The 26,502-nt window shown below is 36.8% G+C and overlaps 1 protein-coding gene across 3 annotated transcripts; it reads right to left on the bottom strand.

Annotated features, from left to right (window-relative positions):
* Positions 1-197: 197 nt before the first annotated feature.
* Positions 198-25,500, bottom strand: LOC126374364 (CREB-regulated transcription coactivator 3-like). Of its 3 annotated transcripts, none has more exons than XM_050020975.1 (12): positions 25,327-25,500; positions 22,543-22,718; positions 16,338-16,501; positions 15,449-15,551; positions 13,836-14,004; positions 13,135-13,290; positions 11,504-11,551; positions 9,566-9,673; positions 8,447-8,542; positions 5,721-5,846; positions 4,941-5,091; positions 198-4,414 (listed from the first exon to the last, which is right to left on the bottom strand). In XM_050020975.1, the coding sequence occupies exons 1-12, from the start codon at positions 25,438-25,440 to the stop codon at positions 4,260-4,262; spliced, it is 1,566 nt and encodes a 521-aa protein (XP_049876932.1). In that variant the 5' UTR covers positions 25,441-25,500; the 3' UTR covers positions 198-4,259. The 3 variants fall into 3 exon arrangements, with proteins under 3 accessions (XP_049876932.1, XP_049876933.1, XP_049876934.1); XM_050020976.1 differs by having other exon boundaries at positions 15,449-15,548; XM_050020977.1 differs by lacking the exon at positions 11,504-11,551.
* Between the last annotated feature and the right edge of the window lie 1,002 nt (positions 25,501-26,502).

The following is a 26,502-nucleotide window of genomic DNA, read 5'->3' as shown; positions in this document are numbered from 1 at the left end:
CTTCTGTTTTTGACAGAGAGTGGCCAGATTGCATTTTTTGTTGATAAATCGCATTGATGCGAAATATGTGTAAAAAAATATTGTCTTGAGTGAGAGTTATTTTCTGTGTAAAATTAATGTGAAAGCATGGTTATAATTATTATTATGTGATTATAAGTTATATAAGCTTGGTTTTCATTGGAAATAAAATGCTCACATACTTACAACAATTTTATTTTAATTTAAATGAGACCGTTTCATCTCTATCACACTTATTATGTACATTTGGTTTAAATAAAACAAACCTTTGAAACATTTAACTGCAAAATCTTCAATAAGTTTGTGCATATTTGAGAAAAAACATTTATGTCCTAAATTCAATGTCATACAAATTGATGAAATAGATTTAAGAATTTGTAGAAATACTCGATCACTCTATTTGGTGTCTCGTTGCTTCCACGGGCCATGAAAGCTTTCCCATAACTGCACACATTATATCCTTATCTCTATCGTAATCTTATCTTCAAAATGCAAAAGGTAAAAAAATCCAACAGATTTTATAAAAATGAGTTCATTTCTAATGTTAGCAGTAGGATATCGCCCGACAGTGTTATTAAGATTATTGTTCCGTCATGCTACAGCGAGTGAAGGCATAGTAGATGTCCATTCCATCCATAAAATGCAGCGCAGTAGCAAGTCTCATAATAATAAACTCTCCGAGCATTTATCCTACTGTGTTATTAAAAAAGACTCAATAGAAAATTTTAAATTTGGTATAAAGTCAATAAATTCCAAAATAAAAGATTGTAACATTTTGTAAAATATAATCGATCACACCGAATGAATAAATTCCAACATATAAACACCATATTGCACCTGATTCAGACTCGAATCGAACCCAAGACTACCTCGTAACACACTGCACTTTGCAGACTCTAGCTTATTATAACATGTACATATAATGTTTCTAACATTAGAAAAAACTATGAAAAATTTAAGAAAAGAAACTTACTTTAACATCAGATTAGGCTTCGCTATGAATTATGTTGTGCTTTTTTCCTTTATCACAATTATCGTATAACTATTTATACATTTATATCATCTGTCATACAGTATACTTTACAGCGGAATTTGAAATTAAACTTTGAATTGTCTCAACAATACAATATAGGTGTACTCAAAGATGCTGGTGGCGGCTCCAGAGATATTCCACTTCAACAGACATAACTTATTATTATGTTCATTGAGTATATCACGGCAAAAGCCAATATCTAATACCAACTATTAAATTGAATAGTGGAGGTAATAAGTCGGATTATCTCGGTAACTTTGGAATCGTTATGGAACTACCAGCCGGCAATACTTTCTTCAACATTGCCTGTATACTGATTCGAAGCACATCACACAATGTATGCAGTCCTCACAAATATTTCCTTACAAATTAACAAATGACAACAAAGAGAGAACAGTACAGACTCTACACAAGGACAACTACCCTATGAACCATTCCCTCATCTTGTCCATACATTCGTATGTCAATCGTAACAGCGTGGAATGGAATGATAACCAACGTCCATGCATCGGTACATCGCTTTGCTTGACGGAAGTGTAACAGATTCTATTTCATATGAAACAAACTTGATGACTAGACTCTTAAAACATAATATAATGAGCATTTACAAAACGAAAAAGAAACACGATCTACCATGAACATCACCGCACTCGCACTGCTAACCGGAAGCAGAACCATAAAAATAATTTGTACATTTTATAACGATACATTTAAGTAGATCAATTCAGAAGACAAACACAGCGATTAGCAATGCGAGTGCACTGATCGTTTAACTACTAAAATATGGTTTGTAACTTAAAAACTAGTTAAAGTTTAACTTCAGATAGTTGTTAAAATAAGTGAAAATGCAAATATTCGCTGATTCGACATGGTATCGAGTATCATCGCAAACATCGTGTGGGGATGCGGGTTGTACCACGTGGCGGTGTCGAGTTAGGTTGCACTAACTTTTTTCAAACATAAACACTTCATACACTTTACTAATTTACAATCATCGTCCCAGCTCTTACTGGCCAAAACGTTTCTCTTCGTCTTGTATGGCACGAATTTTTTTTCAATCTGGCGTAGTTCAGTAAATATCTACACTTGTTTGAATCATAAGGTATGAAGTATACCAATTTTGTTTCTATAATAGATACGGCTACTATTTGAAATTAGGCTTGAGTTCCCCTTAAATATTTATAAAAATAATTCGTAGTTCAAATTGACCCCTACACAGACAGAAACGAGCCTCGCAACCACACGTACGTACACATAGATATGTTTGCGACAAAAGCTTATTAAAACTTCAATAACAACGTATCTTATTTACAAGGATCTAAAATGGTTACTCTAAACAATTACACGAACAGGAATTGGGGCACAATGTACGCTAAACAACGTGTCAAAAGCTCGTGCGAATTATATGCAATTGGTTTCAAATGGATTAAAGCTAAGACAATTGGCTAATCGTAAATGTTTCGTTCGGATAAAGATGTAAAATTCAGTCAACGCTTGAGCAATCGCTGAATGACGATATTTCAAAATGTCAAAGAGAATATAATAATTATAAGGGTGTCTGTTCCAGACGAACAAAGTCAAAACGACGGCGAGCACGACTGCCGCTACACTAGCATGCAACATTAGCGATTTAAATGCAATTTCAATAAATTGAACACTTTCAAGTTTTATGTACAAAGAAACGACCGTACGGTCCCACATAGGATATTAAAGAAAATGTCTCCATTAAATCCGAATTAAATTCCCTAATGATATTCGAGTAAATATTCACAATACTTATTAAAAAATAATCACTTCATGCTGTACAATCGTCGATAAATTGATCGATTACCGTTTAAAAAATCTAAATCTATGACGTACCTAACCCTTCGAATTAGAAACATGAGTAAAACGTTTAAAACCACAATGAACACTTGCACTCGAGTCACAGAGTCACAGTCGTCCGGGCCGGTGATCCGGTCGTCCGGCGTCCGTCATCCGGCCGTCCGGCGCCGAGCTCACGCCGCTCTCTACACCTACCGAGTCCTATACTCACTAACTCAGACTTGAAACGATACAAATTGTCATGAAGTAATAGGGAGTCTCTCGTCGCGCCGGCGGCTCTCTTGTAAGGCTCCGTTCTAGACTAACCATATTAGAATTTACTTTCTAGCTTTAAAATCCGAACGAAAACAGTTTCTTTTTGAATTTAAACACATCATTGATATTTTAGCCTGCACGTCAGTTTAAATCGGAGCCTGGAACCGCGAAAGAGGGAATAGAGTAGGAGGGTGATTCCACTTTATTTATTTCCATATATCATTCCCTGCATTTGGAAATCTGATGTTAATAATGTGCTGTTTATGTCAACCTGTGTCAAAATTGACACCTATATTTCCGAACGAGGAAAATGATATTGGAAATAAGGTCATAAACATACTGGCGATGGCTGACTTTACAAACGCATAATATAGACTACGACTTGAGTTATAATATTAAGATCGTACGGAGCTTGAGTACAAGAGTACTAACGGATACATTGAATATCGCCAGTTTCGATGTGAGTGACAGCGATATTCACTGCATACGTTAAATTGTCTCATTCTTCCGTGTTCTTACGTCTGTGATAAGCTCAGTGATCGCTCGTGTGATATGGCCTAGAGCTCTTTCTGTTCGATAGCTCAATCAAGACCGGTTATTCCATCTATTGCCCTCAAATATTTACTATTACTTCTAGTAAATAATTCTCCCAGGGGTAATACAAATCCCTTTTTTTCTACTACATTATCCCAACATCCGTAGTAATATTTTACGTCATAATTATAAACCATGTTGCATTTTCCTAGTAGTAATAAATGGATACTATTGACATAAATAGTATCCCGCTTGTATGTATAAGTATTAACACCGACGCTCCGCCTGCGGGGTCTACACGACAACCTCGCCGCGCGCGGCGCGAGTTGTACCGAAGGCTTCGACCAATAGATTCAGCGAATGCTATCTACGATAGATAGACGTCCTACGGCTAATGGCCGAAGCCCTCGATATAAGTAGCGCCATGCGGCGCAGTTGCCGTGCTGCGAGGGCAAGTCCACTATTACCACTGGGGGAATTTTTCAGGAACAATATATAGATTAACCGAACAGGATCAACACTATTGTAAAGTGTAATCACCCGGGAATGGTGTCAGCGGTGTGCGGCGCGTGGCCGGGGGGTGGGGCGCGGTGTACTACAAGCGGTCGAGCCGGAACTCGTGCTCCACGCTGGAGTCGGGCAGCAGCGCGCTGGGCTCCTCCAGCAGCGACAGGTCGTCCAGGTCCAACCCCGCCCGCAGCTGCGCCTCCTCGCCGCCGAATATGCCCGCGTCCAGCTCGCCCGAGTAATCTGCAGGAGTGGAAGGTAATACTTAAACATAACACAAACTCTGATGATGATAGGTCGTATCGTGATAGACGTCTCTTTATCTCTTTATTTAAGAGCTGCGCTCTTATCGGTGGAGTAATCGCTATTACTCTCTTCTTTCCGCCAAATCCTTAACCTCCTGATACGATACGACCTGCACCTTTTCTTTTATTTGATCCATAAATGTTCTCCTAGGTCTTCCTTCGTGATAGGCGTATCGCCGTCTATAATGCCCCAGCCAACTGTGTTAGTGAAAACTGCACTTAAGATAAATTGAATACTTAATTTACATATTATCTTAAGTCTCTTTTTTTAGTTAGGTGCAATAAAGTATATTTGAATTTGAAATATTGACAAAATAAAAATCCGACAGAGGGATTATGTTCTAACATGATGGACAATTATATCGTCCATAGGCTATATAATGCCTTATCACTATAAGGTTCATCATATCCGTAAGACTTCGTATCAATAGAGGCTGCAAGTATGTGTGTGTGAGTGTACTGACCAGTGAGTATGATGTCGGGTATGGAGGCGGGCGTGGAGGGCGCTGGCGGAGCGGGCGGGCTGGCGAGCGGTTGCAGCGCGGTGAAGGCGTGCCCGCCCGGCACGGGGTCGCGCGCCCGCCGGCACCCGGCGCCGGAGTTCGTTGAATGCGACTGCAATTACACCACACATTGGCATAACTATTTATACTTCAATTATTTAATGCACTTTCGGACTATAAGTCCGAGTTCATTGTTTGTTAGTCAGCGATGTTTAAGGCCCATGTAATAAGGAGCAAGCCTGTTGCCATTAACAGGCACGAACCCTGGAAACCACGTGATATCAATTATCTATGATCCAAACATGAACACAACATGCTTTGTTGTATATACTATGCCGAGCCATTGAAGATGCTTATATAGCTTCTGCCTGTTCTATTCCCATCGGAGGTTGTAAATCAAGGGCTATTCTTATTTTGGAGACTTCAGCTCTAAAAAGCATGGTGGTGCTGCAGCAGAAGCCTCCGGCCGACACTTCTATTTCCCCAAGATTACCCTGGACGATGAAATGGAGCAACTTATACTTGTCATTTGTCATGACGTGACCGAAGTAGGACAATTTACTGCACCACCTTCTTTTTAGAATCTATTCAGGACGTCAATATTGGTTAAACGGTGACGCGTTTAGATTGTCAAAATACGGAGGTTCAACCACGTCTCAATGCTTCTTTGTTGTTTTCTGTGTTAGAGTCCACGTTTCCCTACATTTATACAGCGAAATAAAATATAACTGAAATAATCACCTGTGGGTACGTGTGCGCAGAATTCGTTGTCTGAGGCGAATGTGGTGAACTGTGGTTCATGTACGACGTATTGTAGTTTTGCGTCGTTTGGTCCAACTGTCTATAGTTTTGCGTCGGTTGGTCCAGCTGGAAACACAAACATAACGCAATCGATGCATACATTCACAAAGACAATGTACTTGCGGCAAGCGAGAAAAAAACACCGAGAAAATGCAGCAAAACCTGAAATGAATCAAGTAACGACTATCTACCCAGGTTTACCTATAAGAAAATAGGGGAAGCTTAAGAGTTTGAAATCATAAGCAGGCTCGTAACTTAAAATACTACCTAAAATTAGAGCGAAAGTTGCATTTGCGGTTTACGTTTGCATGTTTCTTTAAAGGTGTATTTGTGAGTTCATAGAATACAAAATATCCTATGCTTATAATTTCGTTGACCACACATGTAACTTTAGCCAGTCTAAAACTATTGAGCATAGTAGTATTGACTCTTTACTAAAAAGAAACATGCTAAAGGTGATTGTACTCGTGTAAACTACGTCACCCGTTCAATCTTCTCATGCGATCTGTCTTCCAAATCAATTTGTGTGATAATATAACCAAACAAGTGCGTATATCTTAGTATCTAATCACGAAAACGTTGTTACACTAAAATACTAAATTAACACCGAGAAAGAGGTTATACGAAACTTTATATAAAAATATCACGGATATATTTGAACACATTACAAAAACAAACTGCTTATGGAATGGCAGGCAAAATAATATTCGAATTGCACATCATGCCTAATAAATTGTGGACGATTTTACTAAAACGAAGCTGTATAAAAGATAAATAATAGGTATTTTAATAAAATATGTACTATTTGAGGCGTGTACCACAACTACCTACTTAGTCACTGGAGTCAGATACGTGGTGTACGATCTTATTGGTTGTCATTAATTTGATGAAGATCACATTTAAGAATAATAAAATAAGAATAATAATTTGGTGGACTTTTTGAGTGTGAAAAACGCGTTGTGTTCTAGGTATATGTCATTTTCAAATTGCTATAGCACAACGAAAGTTTTTATTGTTCATTGTTCAAGGATCGTACAAGACGTATATGCCAGTGTGTGTGTATGTGTGGGTGTCGTACATTTTCCGCGACTTGGACGTGCGCGGTCCAGCCTGACTCGACGAGGCTCTGCACCAGCTGCGCCCAGTCCTTGGCCAACATCCACCAACGTTATACGAGGCTCACTTCAACTTATTGCTAGCGCTACATTCTGTGTTACTGTTATACGAGCTGTTTATAGTCTAGTAGAAGACTAGGACGAAGGCTTTACAAATATGAATCCAAATATTTTTACTTTGCCTCCGCATTTAAGTTCTACAGTACAAACGTGAGTTTGTTTTTTATATTTTATGTTGGTTTAAAACAGAATGTAACCTTAGCCGACGACATAATTCAATATAGAATCGGGACTGGATAAGTATATTTAAGAGCTTCGTTATTTTACGAATTATACGAGTGTAAAACCTCCACTCCCGATTAACTATTACAACATTCGGCCTAAAATTAATATTATTGGTAGTGCTTAAAATTTTGTGTTAAGTTTGGACAGTGCAACTGGTTTTCAAGTGATATAATATTAGAACTCCTTTGGTCGTTGGTGCCGATATCCAAACTGTACTTGGATGTATAGTCGTCAAATATTTGTAGATACTGTTTAAATACTCGATGTCACTGTTTATTTATACTTAAACTCGAGTGATATCCAATCAGAATGTTTGCAGAATTGAAACTAGTTGAAATGACAAGAGTACTTCCGATGAAAAAGAAAATTAGGGTTAGAAAGAAAAATAAATACTTTTATTTGTATGTTATTGAGATTCGTCTGTAGCTATTGAATATTTAAATCGGCAAGTAGGTTTAGTCACAATCTTTTTGATCTAGCATCAAGACGTCGAGGCGAAATGCACTTACCGTCTTAGCAATAAAACATACAAGCGGTGAACAGGACTATTGCGGTTACGTACTTAACACATATTCACTGGTTGTTTATTTTTTTATTGGTAAGGCGGCTAGAATATTACTATCAGGTAGACATACTAATCGAACCAATAATCTTGTCATATCAACTAGTTTTCATGAAGCATCTTCACAGTCTAAATTGTTATTAGTTATGCTACTTACAACTCCTTGCTACTCCGTTGAAGCAAAACAATGAATATTATCGCACATTAATTACGTGTTGTGTACAACAAACATGAAAGTAGCGGTAATACTAGCTACATAATGATGGATTGATGACATAGCAATGATAGACTCTGTTGTGGGTATTATGAAAAGTATTAGAAATCTGTAGAACGTTGGAAGTGTTGTAGATTTTTTCTTTATAAGCATAGCTCACTAACTTGGTCACCAAAATGGTACCGTTGAATCATTCTTCCATAAAAAACCCGGTAATGAAATCAGGACAATATCTCCGAAGGCGACTAAATGAGCGCTTTTGAAACTACTGAAGTTTATTGGGCAATTCGATTTGTAGAATAGTGACATGTAGCTGAAGAATTTAATATACTCAATGTTTAGTAGATCACGTTTTTTAGCCAAATCAAAAACGGCAGAAGGAATCGGGACTATGAGTATTGACGTTAAATGTTATTATAGCTTTCTTTATGTCAATTTAATAGTGTAGATGTCAATGAATAAACTTAAAATGATAGTGTACTCAACTGACCATTGTGATCTGCTCGAAGGGCTGCAGTAGTTGGTGCAGGTTAGTGTAGTCCGTGGTCTGTGGTGATTCCACCGGACTCCCTGGACTGTGCACCATCTGTGGAAGTACGTAGCGTTCAAATTTGTGTGCTAATGGTTCACCATTGTTGGAAAGTACGGCGGCAGTCGATTCTGTGGAAAAGCGATTCCTGTAAGTTTTTCGGATTAAAATATTTACAAAATTGAAATGTAAAAGAAGTAATATACATAACATATGTATATGTATGTTATTGTGTCTGTCGATTATGATGATCTACGAAAGAAGTAGATGAGTCATGAGCGGGTTGGCTTATACATGTTACCATTTTATCGATCATCATATCCAACTTGGAACTTTAAAACCCAGTACGGTTGCAAGTTGTCTATAGTGACGGAAGTGAGTTGCGTCTGTCTGTCTTCTTCTATCGTGTGAGTTGTGATTACCAACCCCATCCTGATTAGTATCTGACTTATGTTCGCTTTTGGTAGTTTATCTATCTATCCATGATTTTCGTTTACTAAAGTTACTTTTGTCGTATTTAGTATTTTGACGTATTTTGTATCAAACATCCAAAATTAAATTCACGCCCATTTGCTACCGGGGTAAAAGTGACTTTGGTGACATTTGCTTCGATCCTGTGATACCTTGCACCGACCGATCTGTGGCTTCTGTGGAAGTCACTTTTACCCCGGTAGTAAATGGGCGTGAATTTAATTTTGGATGTTTGATACAAAATACGTCAAAATACTAAATACGACAAAAGTAACTTTAGTAAACGAAAATCATGGATAGATAGACTACCGAAAGCGAACATAAAGAACAGGAAGCAAGGAGAGGTACATTAATCATTGGTTTATATACGCACGCACGTATAATTATCTATGAAAATAATTGTCAAAAGTTACTTTAGTAAGAGAAAACTATGGATAGATAGACTATAGCAAAAGGCACAGCTAGGGAGTGGAAGTGCCTGCAGTCCTCTTGTATTTTCGAATGCATATAACCGGGTACTTTCAAGGCTGTAAACAGCTCTGGGTCGTCTTAGGTATCGTCAAGCCTGAAGCCAAGAGCAAAACCCATCAAATGTAAAAAAGAACTTACCGTGGGCGAAGGTATATTAATATTCGACGTGGAGGAATATTGCGAAGGCGGACTACAGTGCGACTGGTACCCCGACGTGATCCACCCGTGGTCCAGAGGCGACATGTTCTGTCAACAGATGTACCGACCACTCTAACTATTTATTTCAATGTGGTATTGTTACTGGTAATGATCGAACGCCAGTCGGTATTCCCTTATGTAATAAAAATATTTATACAAATCAAAATAAAATGTATTTTTATTTGAATATTCAGAGTATATTAAATATTTTGTTTAAAATATTTTTTATTATGTTTTTGAAGTGTTTTATGCAGATTATTCCCAGGTGTCTTTGTTATTTGGGCGTACATATTGGTAGTGCTGTTTACGATTAATTTACGGTGGATATTCTATTGTTTTTCTCTTTGCATGGTTACTTGCACTTACTGCTTTTTAATGGACTTTGTTTGAGAGAAATACCTATACAAACTTTAGACATTTTTTATAAAATGACCGTTATAATTTATAAGAAAAATAAACCGATCGATGAGGGAAATAACGACTGGTGTTTTGGTTCCATTATAATAGTAAAGTTATGAAAGCAGCGTGAAACAGAATAACAATAAAAAAAATGCTTTTATATATATTAGAAGATAATTAATGTTCACGGTGCTTCCATGTCTTTTTAAAGCTAGCAAGATACATGCAGTTAGATTAAAAATAAAATTAATTGTTTTTTTTAATAAAAGCAAACGTAAATGGCGAATCGCTTATGATAAAAGATGGATACAATTGGATTAACAATGTTTTATTGGACTTAACACCCTTGCGATGCGAAAAAAGTAAGAGATTTTGTGCTTAGAGATATACCTCGCTGAACATTTAATAAGAAGATAACATATTACTTCATTAATTGCCGAAATTAAAATGATTCTATTGCTAAATAGGTCAAAGCTTTGCAGTCTAGGAGGCGAAATAATCAAATAGCACCAAGGGGAACTTGATTTCCTCTATTTTATTTGGAAAGTTAGACATGTCAACCCAATTGCAAAATTTCTGAAATATATAGAAAATATCCGTGTAACGTGATAATTTGTAGAAATATTGAGATATCGTCATACGAAAGATCCAGATTTAAAACAATATTCAGAAAGTCACACGTTGCTTGTAATAGCAGAAAAAAAAATGTATTACTGATATTTATTTATTAAATGTTGTGTTGGTTTATGTAACAGTCTAATTCCTGATGTAACTTTTATTTTATTTAACGTTTTATTATATAAGCTGTTGGTGTACCTTTTTTATAAATAAATAAATAAATATGTTTAAGCAAATAAATTATCTTTATCTTTATATTTTACGTATCATGGCAACGTGTAACTAACTATCCACGCATTGATCTTTGGTGATTAATCTAAAATAATATTGACACTGAATGTTTGTAGTAAAAATACTTATCCCCAATATAAATACTTATTGTAGATACATAAAATAATATCTGGTATATAAATAATAATAAGTTGGATAAGCATTTAATGAAGGAAATATCTTATTTTTTATAACACTGTAAAGGAGGCAATTATAGAATAGATTAAAAATAAGAAAATAGGTTAATACCAAACACTGGAAATATTAGTTTTGATGTTGTGCGGTGGTATCGAAATAAAGCTTTTCGCTTAGAAAAGATTGAAAGTTGTGCCGTAAAATAAGCGATATACGATTTGTAAAATTTGTTCATGCATATTAGTGCCAATTGAAGCTCCGATAATAAAAATAAAATGGTTTAATATGTATGAGAGACGTAATAAAGTCGCAATGTTTGCTGTAACAGCAAATAATTTTATTCTTCGATAAAGAATACAAAATGGTGGCACCGACAACAGACAGCATTTAAAGCACTCAAGCCTGTAAGTGTATGAACCGGAAAAATTTAAGAGGAGGTTAAAAAAGAAAACGAACCTTATTATGATGAAGATAATTATTTGTGTTTGGTACAGATAAGTGATTCTGAAATAAACAAAAAAATGATTTGTGTAGAAAGCAAATAAACACAAACAAAAAAACAAAAACAACAACAAAAAATGTTAAAACTATCGGACACTAAATTGTACTGGCTGGAAACATACATGGTTAAGAAAATAAGACTTTGGAGGGAAATTCGTTTATTTATTTTCTATTATCACAAAACTTATATCACTTTTATTATGTTGTCCTTTGCATTTACAGCCTTATTTTAATATCCCGAAGTCATCGTTAGCTTGAACACTTAACACTCGTGTAGTGTTTCTCAAGTAATACGAACAATAAGTTCATTGAAAACACAAAATGTTACGCATCCCATCAACCATATAGAGACAGGAAATATTGATCCTTATTTGAAACGACAATACTATTTATTATGTGTGATTCATAAATTCCTACACAAACAGTAGTAATCGGAGAGTAGAGTAGTATTTATTCTATGGTTTCCTTAAAATGTTTTTTTTTTTTCTGTGCTACGTAATACTTTTCCCTTAGGTATAATCATGGCTTGTTTTAATAGTAGCATTGTCTTGCGCTCGTATAAGCTTTATATTTTTATAATATATAGGCACCTAGTATTAAAATATTTTTACCTTGTGTTGTACTGTGTGAAGGCTCAAATTACACATCCTTCAAATTTATTATCCCTTATATATTATTATCTCAAAAACTTGGGCTCATACACGTGTGTTGGTTTAGTATCTTGTCTATGAACATGCGTGTATTTTGATAAAAGGGGGAAGATATATATCTTCACATCAAACGATAAAATTTTGTTTGCGTGTATTATCTGGAAGTTATGATTATTTAGCGTTGAATCACACGAGGTTACGCAATTACAACCGCATTATTAGCCGCAGTATTTTAGATTGGGTAGACGACTGAATCAAATACAAATTAAATGCCAATCTAGAGATCATCTAAGATAATTAAAGCACATAGTAACAATAACCGCGTAAACTTAAAACAATGTATCATCTAAGATATTTCTTTTATCATTTATGAATTTTAATCACGTAACGAACAGTACATCTTTTAACCATGTTTATTGAATACCTACGTCATAATTTTTAAAATAGATTTTGACATCTCTTAAAAGTATCTCATTTGACATTTACTGAGCTTGTTGTGAAGTTAGATTTCAATGTACGTAACAGTCATCATCTGGATGATTTCTTTCGCACTTTAGTACTACGCTCAATTCTTGATAGATATGGTATTTTTAGGCCCTTCTAAATCTGTGCGTGACATACACCTAAGGAATGGATTACGGGTACGCTCAACAATTTTACGGGACATAAGAGATATTGATTTCGCGAAATTTATTATTATTCAACAGACTGTAATTTGACTGGTCGTATTACGCGAGTTCCCGTTATTCGAATCCAATTTCAAAATTAACCAACCAAAAACTATTAATCCCATTCACTCATTCATTCTTAAAGTCTGCCACAACAAAAATCGATTAGACTGGGGCGTTATAATATCTCGGTGTGATCGTGTGTTCGGTAGATCAATCCCATTCACTCCTAATATCTCACTTCACGTGGAACAAATATCTCACAGACCTGGGCGTCATATAGCGCGGAGTGGTCGTGTTGGTGCATGGTGGAGGCGAGTGGGACTGTGGCGCCAACTGGTGACCCTGAGGCCGGAGACAGGCCTCCTGTGGCCGGGGACACGCTGCCGCCGCCCGGGGACACCGCGCCCGGGGACGTGGGGCTCTGGAAATGTTACTTTTCGTCAGTATTTTAAATAAGACACAATTTATTATTCAAGTATTTAAGTACACTTACAGCAATACGTATAAAAAAATACTAAACTAATATAATATAGCATTACAACTGTATCCCCAAAAGGGTAGGCAGAGTATAGTAATACACCCACTCCTTGCCAGCCATGTTCAGATCCCGTGTCATAGGGGGCGAGCCTATTGCCATTAACCGGGCACAAAGCCTTGAAACTATGAGTAAATCTCATAAAGTCAAATTTAATGGTTTCGAGCCCGAGCCGGGGATAAATTAGAATGGAGGCACATGGAGGCGTATTTAATGGGGTTTTCCTGTAAGCAAAGGTTTTTTTTATTTTAATCAGGGTTTTATTTCTTTCTTGCTGCGACAGTGATCGCCTGTCTCTTTCTGTGCAGTACTGTGAGAGAGTGACGGGTGACGTATGTCGAGGCGAGAAAGAGTCCTAAGCCCGCGCGAGTTACGGTGCTAAGCCCGCAGGGTGTGGTCGCGGGTAACACGTAGTTGTATGTGTGACATACGTATCTGTTGTGGTGGTAGTCGGGCGAGGCGCGGTGGTAGTGCGGCGGCGGGTAGTGCACGGAGGTGAGGTCGGGCAGCGAGCCGCCCGGCACCTGCAGCTCGCCGCACGCCAGCCCGCCGCCTCCGCCGCCGCCGCCCCCGCCTCCATCCCCGCCGCTTTCGTACACACTGTAATAAATATACACTCCTTAATACAATTGAAGGACGTAATATATACGATCCCGACGACTCGATTACTCTAGCCATAGAGGCAGCCAATCAGCTCGCGACACCAAACACTTCAGGACCCCGATACCGACCCCGCCGGCATGGCCGACGATTTCCTTCAATCAGCGCTTATCGTTATCAACCCACTAGGGTTGATTAATTCTTTCATATATATTTTTCCTCTCCGACTACTCCCTGAGACGAGGTTCGCGCCCAACTGGGCACCCTCAGGCCTGTTGTCTTAAACGTTGTACCGGGTAAGAACTTTCAGCGTTCCCCATTTGTCCGGCCAAGTAGTTAATGTCATCTGCGGCAAATCTACAATAAGTCACGTCAAAAAAAAAACTTAATACAATCATAACATTCATCACAACATCATTTCCTACCGCTTGTACTAAGACGAAAGGTCACCGACATAGCACTTCTAATGAACATAGCCAATGGTTCTATTGATTGTCCGGAACTTTTGTCTAAATTGCATTTACGCGCAAATATTCGTAGTTTGAGGCAACGTCCTATTTTATGGGCACCTTTTGCGAGAACCAACTATAGGCATAATACCTACTTGATACGATCTATTGACAGTTTTAACAGCTTACCACCTGAGTACGATCTAGACTTGTTTTGTTCTAAAGTATCCATGATGCGACAAAAAATTGCGAAAACTTTCTTTGAGACACAAGTGACTTATTAGCCCTAGTTTGAGAACGTCAAATGTTTGTACCTACCTTACTTAACATGCTTTAACCTATTTACTTACTTTTATAATTGTAAAAGGGTAAATAACTTAGCCACTATTAGGTGGAGACTTGTAATTAGCCTTTAGTTATTGTCTGGTTATTATGTTGAAAATGTATATGGCCGTAAGTCTTCCTCAAAATAAATAAATAAATAATAAATAAATAAATATAAATAACTATGACTAGAGGACGAGATACATAGCCTGCGTTGACATACAGACGTTACTAGCGCAGAGCGATAATAAGTGCTGTGTGTATGGTTAATTCAATTCGCGCACCTGTACGAGAACTAGCGCATATCCGCGCTTTATTTTCGTCACAAAATAAAGACTCTTAGTACATAAATAAACTCACGCCTATTTCCCATCGAGGTAAGCAGAGACTATGGAATTCTTATGGACCATTGGTTGTTCTTTTTTTGGAATATTGATTTGGACTTTTTAATATTTATTTTTTCTGCAAGTTGTTACAAATAAATAAACGAAATTCGCTTTCCCATCGGGGTAAGCAGAGACTATAGCATTCTTATGGACTATTGGATGTTTTTTGTGGAATATTGATTTGAACTTTTTAATAATTTGCGTACATTCGCAGACAACAACAACAATCATACAACTTCCCGTAACTATTACCTTTAATAACTAGTAAATAAAGGTTCAACTCACTTATTGTTGTTAGGTATTCGGGGTATTTCACAAGACGACCGCGGTCGGTTGTTGGGGTTCATGCCGAGTGTCGCGAAGACGTCCAGGTTTATGTCAGCTGCTGCTAGAACACATATTATACAGCTATTAAACCGCTACTGGGATTATGAGCGAGTCGAGGACTTCTCATGGATTGATTTTGTTAGAGCGCGCAATAGATCTATTATTGTTATAAACAGCCCATATACGTCTCACTGCTGGGCACAGGCCTCCCCTCAATCAACCGGAGGGGGTATGGAGCATACTCTACCACGCTGCTCCAATGCGGGTTGGTGGAGGTATTATGTTCTATTATTGTCATTTACTTATAAATATTAAGAATCGTGGAAGTGATATAATAAAGAAAAATATACTATGCCAATCTCAAATAGGGATAAGGCTTAGGTGATAATAACAATGACCGTTTTTTTTAATTCGCGCTGGCTATAGACAGTTACAGACACTCGTCGTTCCACACCAATGCGTGTAATGCACAGACCTCTACGGTGGTTCTGGTGGGGGTGCAGCGGGATGTAGTGCGGTAACAGCTGCGCGCTGCCTGTGGGTTCTCCTGAGACTGCTGATTGTGACGTACTGACCTCTACGGTGGTTCTGGTGGGGGTGTAGATGCGGGTGCTGGTGGGGGTGTAGATGCGGGTGCTGGTGGGGGTGCAGCGGGTGGTGGTGCGGCGACAGCTGCGCGCTGCCTGTGGATTCTCCTGAGTCTGCTGATTGTGACGTACTGACCTCTACGGTGGTTCTGGTGGGGGTGTAGATGCGGGTGCTGGTGGGGGTGCAGCGGGTGGTGGTGTGACGACAGCTGCGCGCTGTCTGTGGGTTCTCCTGAGTCTGCTGATTGTGACATACTGACCTCTACGGTGGTTCTGGTGGGGGTGTAGATGCGGGTGCTGGTGGGGGTGCAGCGGGTGGTGGTGTGGCGACAGCTGCGCGCTCCCTGTGGGTTCTCCACCGCCGCATGACTGGTGGAGCGCCGAGTCCGAGTTCGTCCGCCGCCAGTTGCTGTCCGGAGGTGGACTGGAACAAACAGTTTCATTGACACTTCAATATTAGAAACAAATACAAATCAACTTCCGGGACATCTTCCTCTGTCTTTCCATTTTTCGCGGTTTTGTGAATACTTAATCTACAATTATTGCTTCTTTTAAAAAAATCTTAAGTTCGGCTCAGCTAAGTCGTTTATTATAAAATAACTGCAGCGTTTCCAAATTATTACTAACTAAAGTCAATAGAGTCCTTATTAGTTGTCTATGACCGGATTAGGCGCATAATGACAAAAACGCAAAATGACAGACCTTGTTCAGAAGGCGCGATTTACTCGCGTTTTCATACCACAGAGTAATTTGATTACTTTATAGATTCCTGCATGCTTGGAGATGTGCGTCTGTATCTGTAAAATGGTAAGTACTCTGTGGTATGACAACGCGCGTAAAACAGGACAGGCTCAAAGAATTCCTATTCAACGTTAGATGCTTATCGATATTCTACCTATACTATCACCTCGGAACGTGCTATAAACTATATAAGTTGTTTATTCCGTCAGAGGGATATTTTTTTGGGGAACGTAGCCTAGAAAGTCTCTCATTATTGAAACCAGCTCCAAATGAATACTAAATATTGAATCGTGTAACATATTTGAATACAATAAAAAGTCGCATCCAAAAAGCGAACAGACTATAAGAAGACGGTAATGCTAACAAACATTCCTAGGGTGACTAAGGGACTAGGTACATACATTTGTATGCAACGGCTTGCAAATGTTGGTTAGCACGTCATAATTGCAAGTACACGTTTTTTGTAGCATAAATAAATCATACTTTTCCGGTTAAACCCAACCTACGCTTAGCAGAACTTCGTGAGATACTTTTGACATAAAAAAACCTGTTTTAAACAATCATTTGTGTTGGTTAGATGAATCGATTGTATTGATAATTTAGGCCTTTATATCAATTTGTGGTTATTAAAGGGCAGTTGATAACCCCAACATGAAATACAAGTGAGAATAAATAAAGTGGATTTATTCATAATGACGATATGTGTAGGGAACAATTTAATTATACGTGTCTAAGTTTGTTTGTCTAGGATATCTTCCACCTGTGGAAAACTACGGACAAAGAGTGTGTAGTACTATAAACCTATATAACACAGGTCTAGATATTCTAGTTGATTGTCTAAGATATATAAACCACTTTTAGGTCAACTTAATGAACTATACCGACCTTGATGCAACAAGAGAAACACACGATTTCATTATAAAGTAAATAGGCAAATGTACGTGACAAATTAAGAGTCAGTTGTACTAAAACGTTTTTTTATTGAAGTTTTATTGCATTTTTTGTTCCACGCGTGTTCTGGAATATAAAAAACATTTAAAAAAACTGAAAATGTACCGTGGGTAGGTACTTTTTTATCATCTTGAGATTGTTGTGCCTTACTAGTTTAAAACATAATGGATGTATTTATAGCTGGAAACCTGACAGTATGCGGTGCGTAATATTCTTCTCTCGTGTGGGTTGTGAGGGGGATTACCAACCTCATCAACCCTGGTGTCAGAGTTACTATTGAGCCGCCAAAGGTCCCTGACATGACTCATGTAACGACTACTTACATCAGTAAGTAGTAACCGGGGCCAACGGCTTAACGTGCCTTCCGAAGCACGGATCATCTTACTATCGGACAATCAGGTGATCAGCCTGTAATATCCTAACCAAACTAGGGATCACAAAGGAATTTTTAATGATATTTCCCCACTAACGCTCAACCACTAGACCACGGAGGCCGTAATATTGATATTAAATCATAAAAAACACAGTTATTTTCTTCCAATAACGTATATGAGTGTTGCTTTAAATATGCATGCATGTATTCAATGTAACAAAGGACGAATTAAATCCTGTCAACAGAAACTATCATTTTTAAGTGGATAAGAAATGATTGTTCTATGGCGCGTTCATTAAACCGTCCACTTTAGATGCCTATAACTAGAAAATCTATCATTAAGTGTTTTTTTTTTAATGACTTTTAATTCTAGAGCGTGGGAAATTCATATCGGGCATGTTTTACCGTCAAGTATAGAAGACCTTGAACTTTGTTTTGAAGAAAACAAGGTTTTTCTTCGGCTGCGTTATCTACAACATACGACTTACATTACATACAGCCATAGCTAATCAAAGCACACGTATTATGATCGCTTGCCGCCAGTCAATTTATAATGCAGTTTTTGCGTATTCTACTCGCATGAATTATGATATGACATTGAACTCTACCGATAGAGCTCTATTATCAAATATGAATATAGTGCGAATTGCGCTAATGTATACTTTTGTATGTATTATGTATAACATAATGTGCGGTAAGTACTGCTATTTATTTACTATATAACAAACCTTTTTGTACTGGAAGACTCAATACATACGACGCGAGTCCAGCGCGAAATTTTAGTCCGTGAAAAATAGATATCGTTTGTAGGTAATTAGGTATACTGGCATTGTCTACTTTTCACGGACTAAATTCTGTAAATGCTTGTCATAACGCTTGTGACATGTTTGATTTTTAAAACAATTCCTTATTTTGTTGATGAGACAATGATACGAGTACCTATATATACGTTGGTTTTCTTCGCCGAAAATATATTTCATATTAAGTTCCTAAAACAGGGAGTGGTACTGTGACGACTGGTGACCAACTAAGCCGGTATACCGCGAATCTTTTAATGAGATGCGTTCTTCGTGACGTAAAACATTAATAGGCACAATATACCTATTCGACATTTTTGTTTATATAGACCAAATGTATAAATTACGATTGAATATTATCTATACGGTGAACGTAGAGGCTTGTTAAGCTAACCGTTATAAAATATACGGAACAGACATAACGCGACTGCACTCAAACGCTTTATATATTTAATATAAATAAAGAATTGAATTGAATTGAATTATTACAAGCAAGTATGTGTTCCACTGATGGTTATTTTTTAATTGTAATTGGTTCATGTCTGACGATGATGTTGATGTGGCATAATTTTCTGTTATCTATGTGATGGCTATGTTTTAAATACAAATAGATAAATATAGCACAGTGGGACGATTTAGGTACTAGATAATTTACAGGAATAGTACAAACGCCCGCACTATCTTTCCGGAATGGCCTAATACATAAACGGGTAAAAAGTATAGTATCTGCTTTTCTTTATTTATACTAAGGATTTTTTCCTCGGAAATCACACGATGAAAACAATTAGTACAACACATTAAATCTTCCTGTTACAAATACCAGGCCGGGTCCTGAATCGTAGTCATATATTGTGAATGAGGAATCCCAGAATGACGTGGAGTCAGCGTTGAATTAAACTCATGAGTCACTTAGGTCCAGCGCAGGATTTTACACGCAAAATTAGCCACTATTGGCCCCGATTCCCATTTAGTATTTTATTTTAATATTACTTGGTTTGTACAGGAATTAGCACCATTGTATGCCTTAATAAATTAACAACACACCAGTAGTGTTGTAGACCTTGAAACCAAGTAATATTAAAATAAAATACTACAACTGTAAATGTCATTGTAGAGTAATAAATTTTGAATAATATTTATATACTTAAGTAAAAGCACATATTTACAATACAACTAGTTACTGACGAATATTCTAATATTAACCTGTATTATTATTAAAAAGTGATCTGATATATTTTATTGTACGGAAACATCACCATTTTATTGTTCTAGGAAAAGTAGATTACCTTTAAAGTTTTCCTTATTAGGTTTTTTATTCTTCCTACAATCATAGGTATACATATAATTTATTTACCCAATTAAGACTACGATTTCTGTAGACAATTACTAGGATGCCGGTTCCAATATACCAATGTTAACGAAATCGAGGGCAAAAGCTAGTAGGTATAATATAAGTTGTCACGGACTTTCGTATAGCCTTTTATAAGTATAGAAAGATTGTTTAAAGTGGAAGCAGTGTTTTCTCGTTTAACAAGTTTCTCGTCGAGCAATAATTAGGTTGAGTTATTGTCATTTTCAAGCGTCGGCGACCAACCGCGAACTTTTGACAACCGTGAACAGGTACTAACTTAGTAAAGCTTGTGATCAACATCGTTTTTTATACATATGAGTCCACTGCAAGCATTAATTGTTTAGCGGTGTGAGCTAACTTTTCAATATAATAAGTAAGTATCCTCAGAAAGCTCTCTCTCCTCTTCTTCTATCGTGTGGGTTTTGAGGTGGATTACCAATCTCATTTATTTTATTTATTTATTTATTTGTACACAATGAAACAGACACAGGAAACATACAAAGAAAACAGATAGTACAGGCAAGCTTATCTCTAAACAAAGAGATTTCTTCCAGCTGACCTACGTGACAAGAGAGACTTTCAACGTATAATATTATATAGATAGACATACATACGCGTACAAATTATTTAGAAATTACTTATACTAATATAAGACACAATATTAACCTAAACCTACAAACCACATTTAAATAAATTATAATATAATATATATTTCATAAATATATAAACATATTATATACTTTCTATATTGGTTTATAAAAAATACACACTATATACAATATATATATATATATATATATACCTAAATAAATAAGTAAACGCATACAAATACGACTAATGCAACTTAAGCAAGACTCAAATAATAATCCTTCAAGTTCCTTTTAAAACTACCCACCGTGTCACATTCCCGAGTGACCCTGGGTAGCGCGTTCCACAGTTTGACGGCCTGCACGGTAAAAGAGTCACCGTACATTTGCGTAGAATAGGGGCTCATCAACCCGAAGGCCTCAAAGGTCCCTGACATGGCTCATGTTACGACTACTTAACCGAGACCAATGGCTCAACGTGCCTTCCGAAGCACGGATCATCTTACTTTTTGGACAATCAGGCCTGTAATGACCTAACTAAACTAGGGATCACAAAGTGATTGTTGTGATTTGTTCCCACCGGGATTCGAATCCGGAACCACCAGATCGGGAATACAACGGTAAACCACTGGACCACGGAGGATGTAGAAAGCTCTCCGAGGTGTGAGTTGAGTACTTTCATCATGGAATGAATGTGGGTAACTGTGAGTACCCCATCTCGCGAATAAATGTACTCGTGAACTTATGTGAGTACCCTATGTTATATGAGTTAAGAACGCAGATAAGAGCGTCCTTGCCGTTTCCGCCAGTAACGCCTATTTAATCGAATGTCTAAGGATTTCTTGTGAGGCTCATGGGTATCTGTCAGATTATTTACTTAGATACATTATTTATTTTACCTTGTAGGAGAGAATTAAGACCATTAATAGTAACTTAAGTTCGTTATACAACATAATTCTGGCGTAACGTATCCCAAATATCAATTCTAACTTGAATTATTATTTATGTACGTCGATTTGATTGTTGTAGTGACCCTTATAATTTACATACACTAGATATGTGAGAGTCATCTCAAGGAAGACCATTTTACTAGCCTCTAGTGTGGTTCACTGCCAGAAATAAGCTCCAAAGCCGCGTCATAACTATGTCATAACGAGTTTCCTAAGGTTGTTTGTGCATCTAACCGCAGGGGTTTGGGGCAGGGTTTTTCCCCATACGTGGTGTCAGAATCACATTTAGGGGTCTGCAATAAATGTTGGTAGACTGGCTAGCCCTAAGGAACTATTGCGATATATTTAGGGGGTGGTAAAGATACATATATTAGAGTTGGTGAGAGTGGAGTGGAAAATCAACCAGATACATCGATTTCAGTTTAACGCGAAATCTAGTTGATTCGAATTGGTGATATTATATTATAGAAATCTGGGAGTTAAAAGGGTCACCAAAGATTTCCATTTAATTTCCACCAATTCGTACAAAGAGGCCATTTCACATTTCTATTGCTACTATTATACTATTTTGCATTTCTATTGTTGCTATTTCACATTTGTTTGCAATGAGCACTTACTTTAATAAGCGCAAATGTCAAAATGCAATATTGCTTCCTTAGATGAATTGTTTCGAAGTGGCCTTTTTAACCCCCCTGTTGATAAGTTGATAACTGACCTGAGATAGACGGTGCTGCCGTAGGGGCTGGTGTCGTGCTTGCGGTCGGCGGGGCGGCGCATGGGCCCCACAGACGAGGAGGCGCGGCCGCGCTGGCCGGGCGAGCGCGCGGGGGACGCGCCGCCGCTGCGCCCGCCGCCCAGCCCGTACTGTGTCGCCAGCGTCGCTTCCTCTGGCTACAACATACGTTATTTACATAATTACTGTAACCATATAAAGTATTTTGACACACGCACCCCTGCTTAGGGAAACTCACAAAGAGAAAATTAAATTAAAGACATCTCGGACTCTTCAGATTTCCGGCAACGGGTTCAAGTCCCGTCCGAGTCAAATTCTTTTCGATTTAATATACTCTTTGTAACAATATAAGTACTAAAAACCAAACTAGAAATTTTGAAGACATTTTTATATGTAACTGGTATTCTTTTCACTTTAAATACCCATTTAATTACCCTTTAAAAATCCATTTTACATTATTTAATGTAATTTTTTTTCTATTTAATTTTTCTTTGTATTTCAAAACCAAAAAATCTATTTATGCAACTCTAATAGAACACTGCTTAGTTAAGACAATTACAATAATTAGTTATAAAAACATATTTTTGAGTTATTTAATGTATTTGCCCTATGATATCTCATATAAAATTATTCAACAATATATGATTGTAGCATACACAAAAAGCATTGTTTAAATAAATAACAGTTTATTTCTAAGAAACCAATAGTATTCACAAATCATAACTTGTACAAAAGGAATATAAACTTTGCAATACTAATAATGTGTCAGCTAATAATTAGCATGTTTCAAACACACTATTTAATACAATATATTTTCCTCATACAAGTAATCTTAAAATAACAGCATCATAAAATCAAAGGGATGCAAGAATATGACATGCTTATAACAATTAAAAATTAAAATATTCTTTCCATCTATGACATACTCACATACCTACTGAAGATACAAACAAAAACATTTACAAACTTAACAATATAATAATGTGCAAATCCTATTGAAGAAATCAATTTTAATTTCACAATTTGTGAGACCTATGACAATGTGCAATAAGTATTATTAATTAATGTTTTACTTAACTAGCAGAAAGGCTGAACATGTGATGCCCCAGTCTCAAGAAAAAAAAACTTGAAACATGTGTTTTAAAGTAAATATCAGTTCACACCGGCTTTCTGCTCTGAATTTGAGTATTATTACACTGTTTATTTTGACAGTATTAAGACCTGTTTAGTAACATGATATATGTTTAATTTACAAGGTGATAATTCAATTAGTGTATTGCTTTGCCTACTACATTACCATCTTTAGTTACGAGAGTAACAAAGCATTTTGCACCTTGTAATCTCTCTCAGTGATGTTGCTAATTTGTTATAAGTATATTACAGACATTTTTAATGTATGCTTGACTTAGTTTATAGATTCTTGTGATTATAATATAATTGCTTATAATTGTGTGCTAAGTGACTGATTATAGTACATCTTTTCCTTCTATATCTTTTTTCTAAAGTTACAATTTAGAAATATGTGCAAATGGACTACATTTAACAAAACTGCAGTCTTGGTAATATAACCGTATTTGCCTCATATTAACCTAAAGTAATTAGGATGTACAACTAAAAAAGAATAGCCTACAAGAGATACAAAATTAACAGCCATCTACAGTTGCACCACTACCGTTGAAATAAAAATAGCAAGGTCTACAACAGTACGGGAAACTGGGGGGTTGGCAATAGGAACCTTGTCAATTTCGGGCTCCACATTAGTGGCTTGTGGTGCAGCCACATTTGGCAGGGAGCCGCTGCGGAATGTGCCCAAGCCCTGCGGTGTGGGCCTGAGCGTTGACTCTGCTTTCTCTACAGGCTGAGGTTGAGCTTTTACTCGTGCTCGACGACTACTTGAATTTACCTGTAACCATGCTCTGTGTTGTTTCATCTCTAATCTTATACTGTTATGAAACCTTGAACTTTGTTTGTAATGTTGATTATATTTCTCTTAATATCATTGTTTTGATGCACTTGCAATTTAAATATATACATTCTTTCCACACAAAAGAATTTATAACTAAATTGAAAAAATGTTATGACTTTTATAGGTTCATAGTGTTGAAATAGCGTTGTTCTTGAACTTCAACAGTACATTATAAATATATTACTTATATACCTATATTACACTAAACAATGGTAAATCATGAAAGGTCCCAGTTTTACTGTATTAGCAGTGACAAGCCAAAGGTAAAGTGTATTACAAATATATTAACTTTATAATTATCAAATTCTCAACCATGCATGTGTTTTGAACAATAATATTTACAAATGTAAAATATCAAAGAATCATCAACAATAAGATTTTAGCCACTACTTGCAATCATATAATCATAGTTAATTATTACTGACTACAGGAAATAATTAATGAGCTTTGTTATTGTTTATGAGACAATGAGAATGTATCTGATTGTTATTGTAGGGAAAGTAGAATAACAAGTGTTTGTTTTTAACAGAATCTTATTATTGCTAATATTTCACCCGCGTGTGGTTGTCTTGTATAATGCGTAAATAGTATAGTAAATCTGTTTCTGTAATGACAACCGTAGCAGCAGGAAGGAAGATTGGCTAGGGTACTTTTGTTATGGTATACCCCTCCTAAGTAAACCGAACGAGCTATCCGGCTAGCTTTTAAGTCGCAATATGCTTATTGTAATGATTATTGTTTACGTCGGCGAGCACATTTGACGGCCAGGAAGCGATTGCCTGAGTAAATAGGCGACATACCTTATTGGTTGCGTCGGAAACTTCACGCATAATTTGTTCAAAAGCGGCCGTCTCTTCGGCCTGCTTTTGATTGTGGAGGGCAATTTTTTCACTAAATTTTCTAGGATTCGCCATGATGGCTCACAATTATTTATTTTTCTCTTTTTACATCACAATTTTCTGCGCTCGTAGAACCAAAACTAGAGGTGGGTGATAAATAACGTCACGGTGAAAAAATCACCGTGATCTGATATCTAAAGTTATCACTGTGACTGCTGGCGAAGTAACAACGTTCCGAGTAACGTATGTCGTTCCTTCTCAGTTCCATAGTTCCGGTACATGTTTTGTTCTCAGTCACTCATTTCACTACTGACTCGAATCCAAGCGAAATAACGTTCGTTCGTACTTCTCCGGTGCCCCTTCGGCTAGTGCGAGAGAGAAAGACAGCTAGTTTCGTTCATTCACGCATGCAACGGCCGCGGCTCCGTGAACCGCGAGTTTAAATGGAACTAAATGAAATATATGACAAAATATAGTAAATCTATGCGGAAACTGCGAAACTAGCGCCACGACCGCTGGTCATTTTTTATTGGCGCTTTTTCTCTACGTAGAGTTGATTGAGTTAATAATTGTTAGAATGGAACAGATGAATAAAATAATTTCAGCTAAGATATGAAAATAAAATACGATAAATTAGATATTTTATAGTGATGAAGATTAGAATAGACGTGAGTTTATGTATGTAAGAAGTAATAATTATAAAGTACTTGTTATATTTTGTTTATTATGTAAGTATTGATTGTATTATTATAAAACTTTTTTTTTAATACCTATAATTTAATAAAGTTTGATTTAAACCTGTTACTTGTTTACTTGTTTTGGCTAACACTGTTTTATTTATGCTACTCTACTCTGAAAGTGTTTTGTCTACTTGCATAACACTGATCATATCTACATATTTAAAGGTCTATGTTTTCCGTGTCCTGAAATTTGGCGCGAAAATGAAAAAACGAATCACTGTGACAGGTGCATTCAATTCGGAAGTAATTGTGGGAGTAATTTTTGCGTTTTCCAAGATTTATTTTCGTTTGTTTATTTGATTAAGTAAAATTAAAGTGTGTAAATATATTTTTCATTGTTTATAGATAGTTTGGTGTATAAAAGTAATTAAGTGTACATATAATTAGCGTAGGTTTT

Source organism: Pectinophora gossypiella, chromosome 17, assembly GCF_024362695.1.
Source record: "Pectinophora gossypiella chromosome 17, ilPecGoss1.1, whole genome shotgun sequence".
Classification (NCBI taxonomy): domain Eukaryota; kingdom Metazoa; phylum Arthropoda; class Insecta; order Lepidoptera; family Gelechiidae; genus Pectinophora; species Pectinophora gossypiella.
Note: the sequence above shows the minus strand (reverse complement) of the source record. Positions and strands in the feature narration are given on the sequence as shown.

Excerpts from the sequence above, each read along its gene's own strand:
- LOC126374364 (XM_050020975.1), bottom strand. The coding sequence starts at position 25,440 with ATGGCGAATCCTAGAAAATTTAGTGAAAAAATTGCCCTCCACAATCAA. Across the intron at positions 16,502-22,542 it reads GGCAGCACCGTCTATCTCAG|TCCACCTCCGGACAGCAACT; the intron begins GTCAGTTATCAA and ends TGTTTGTTCCAG. Across the intron at positions 13,291-13,835 it reads ACTACCACCACAACAGATAC|AGCCCCACGTCCCCGGGCGC; the intron begins GTATGTCACACA and ends TAACATTTCCAG.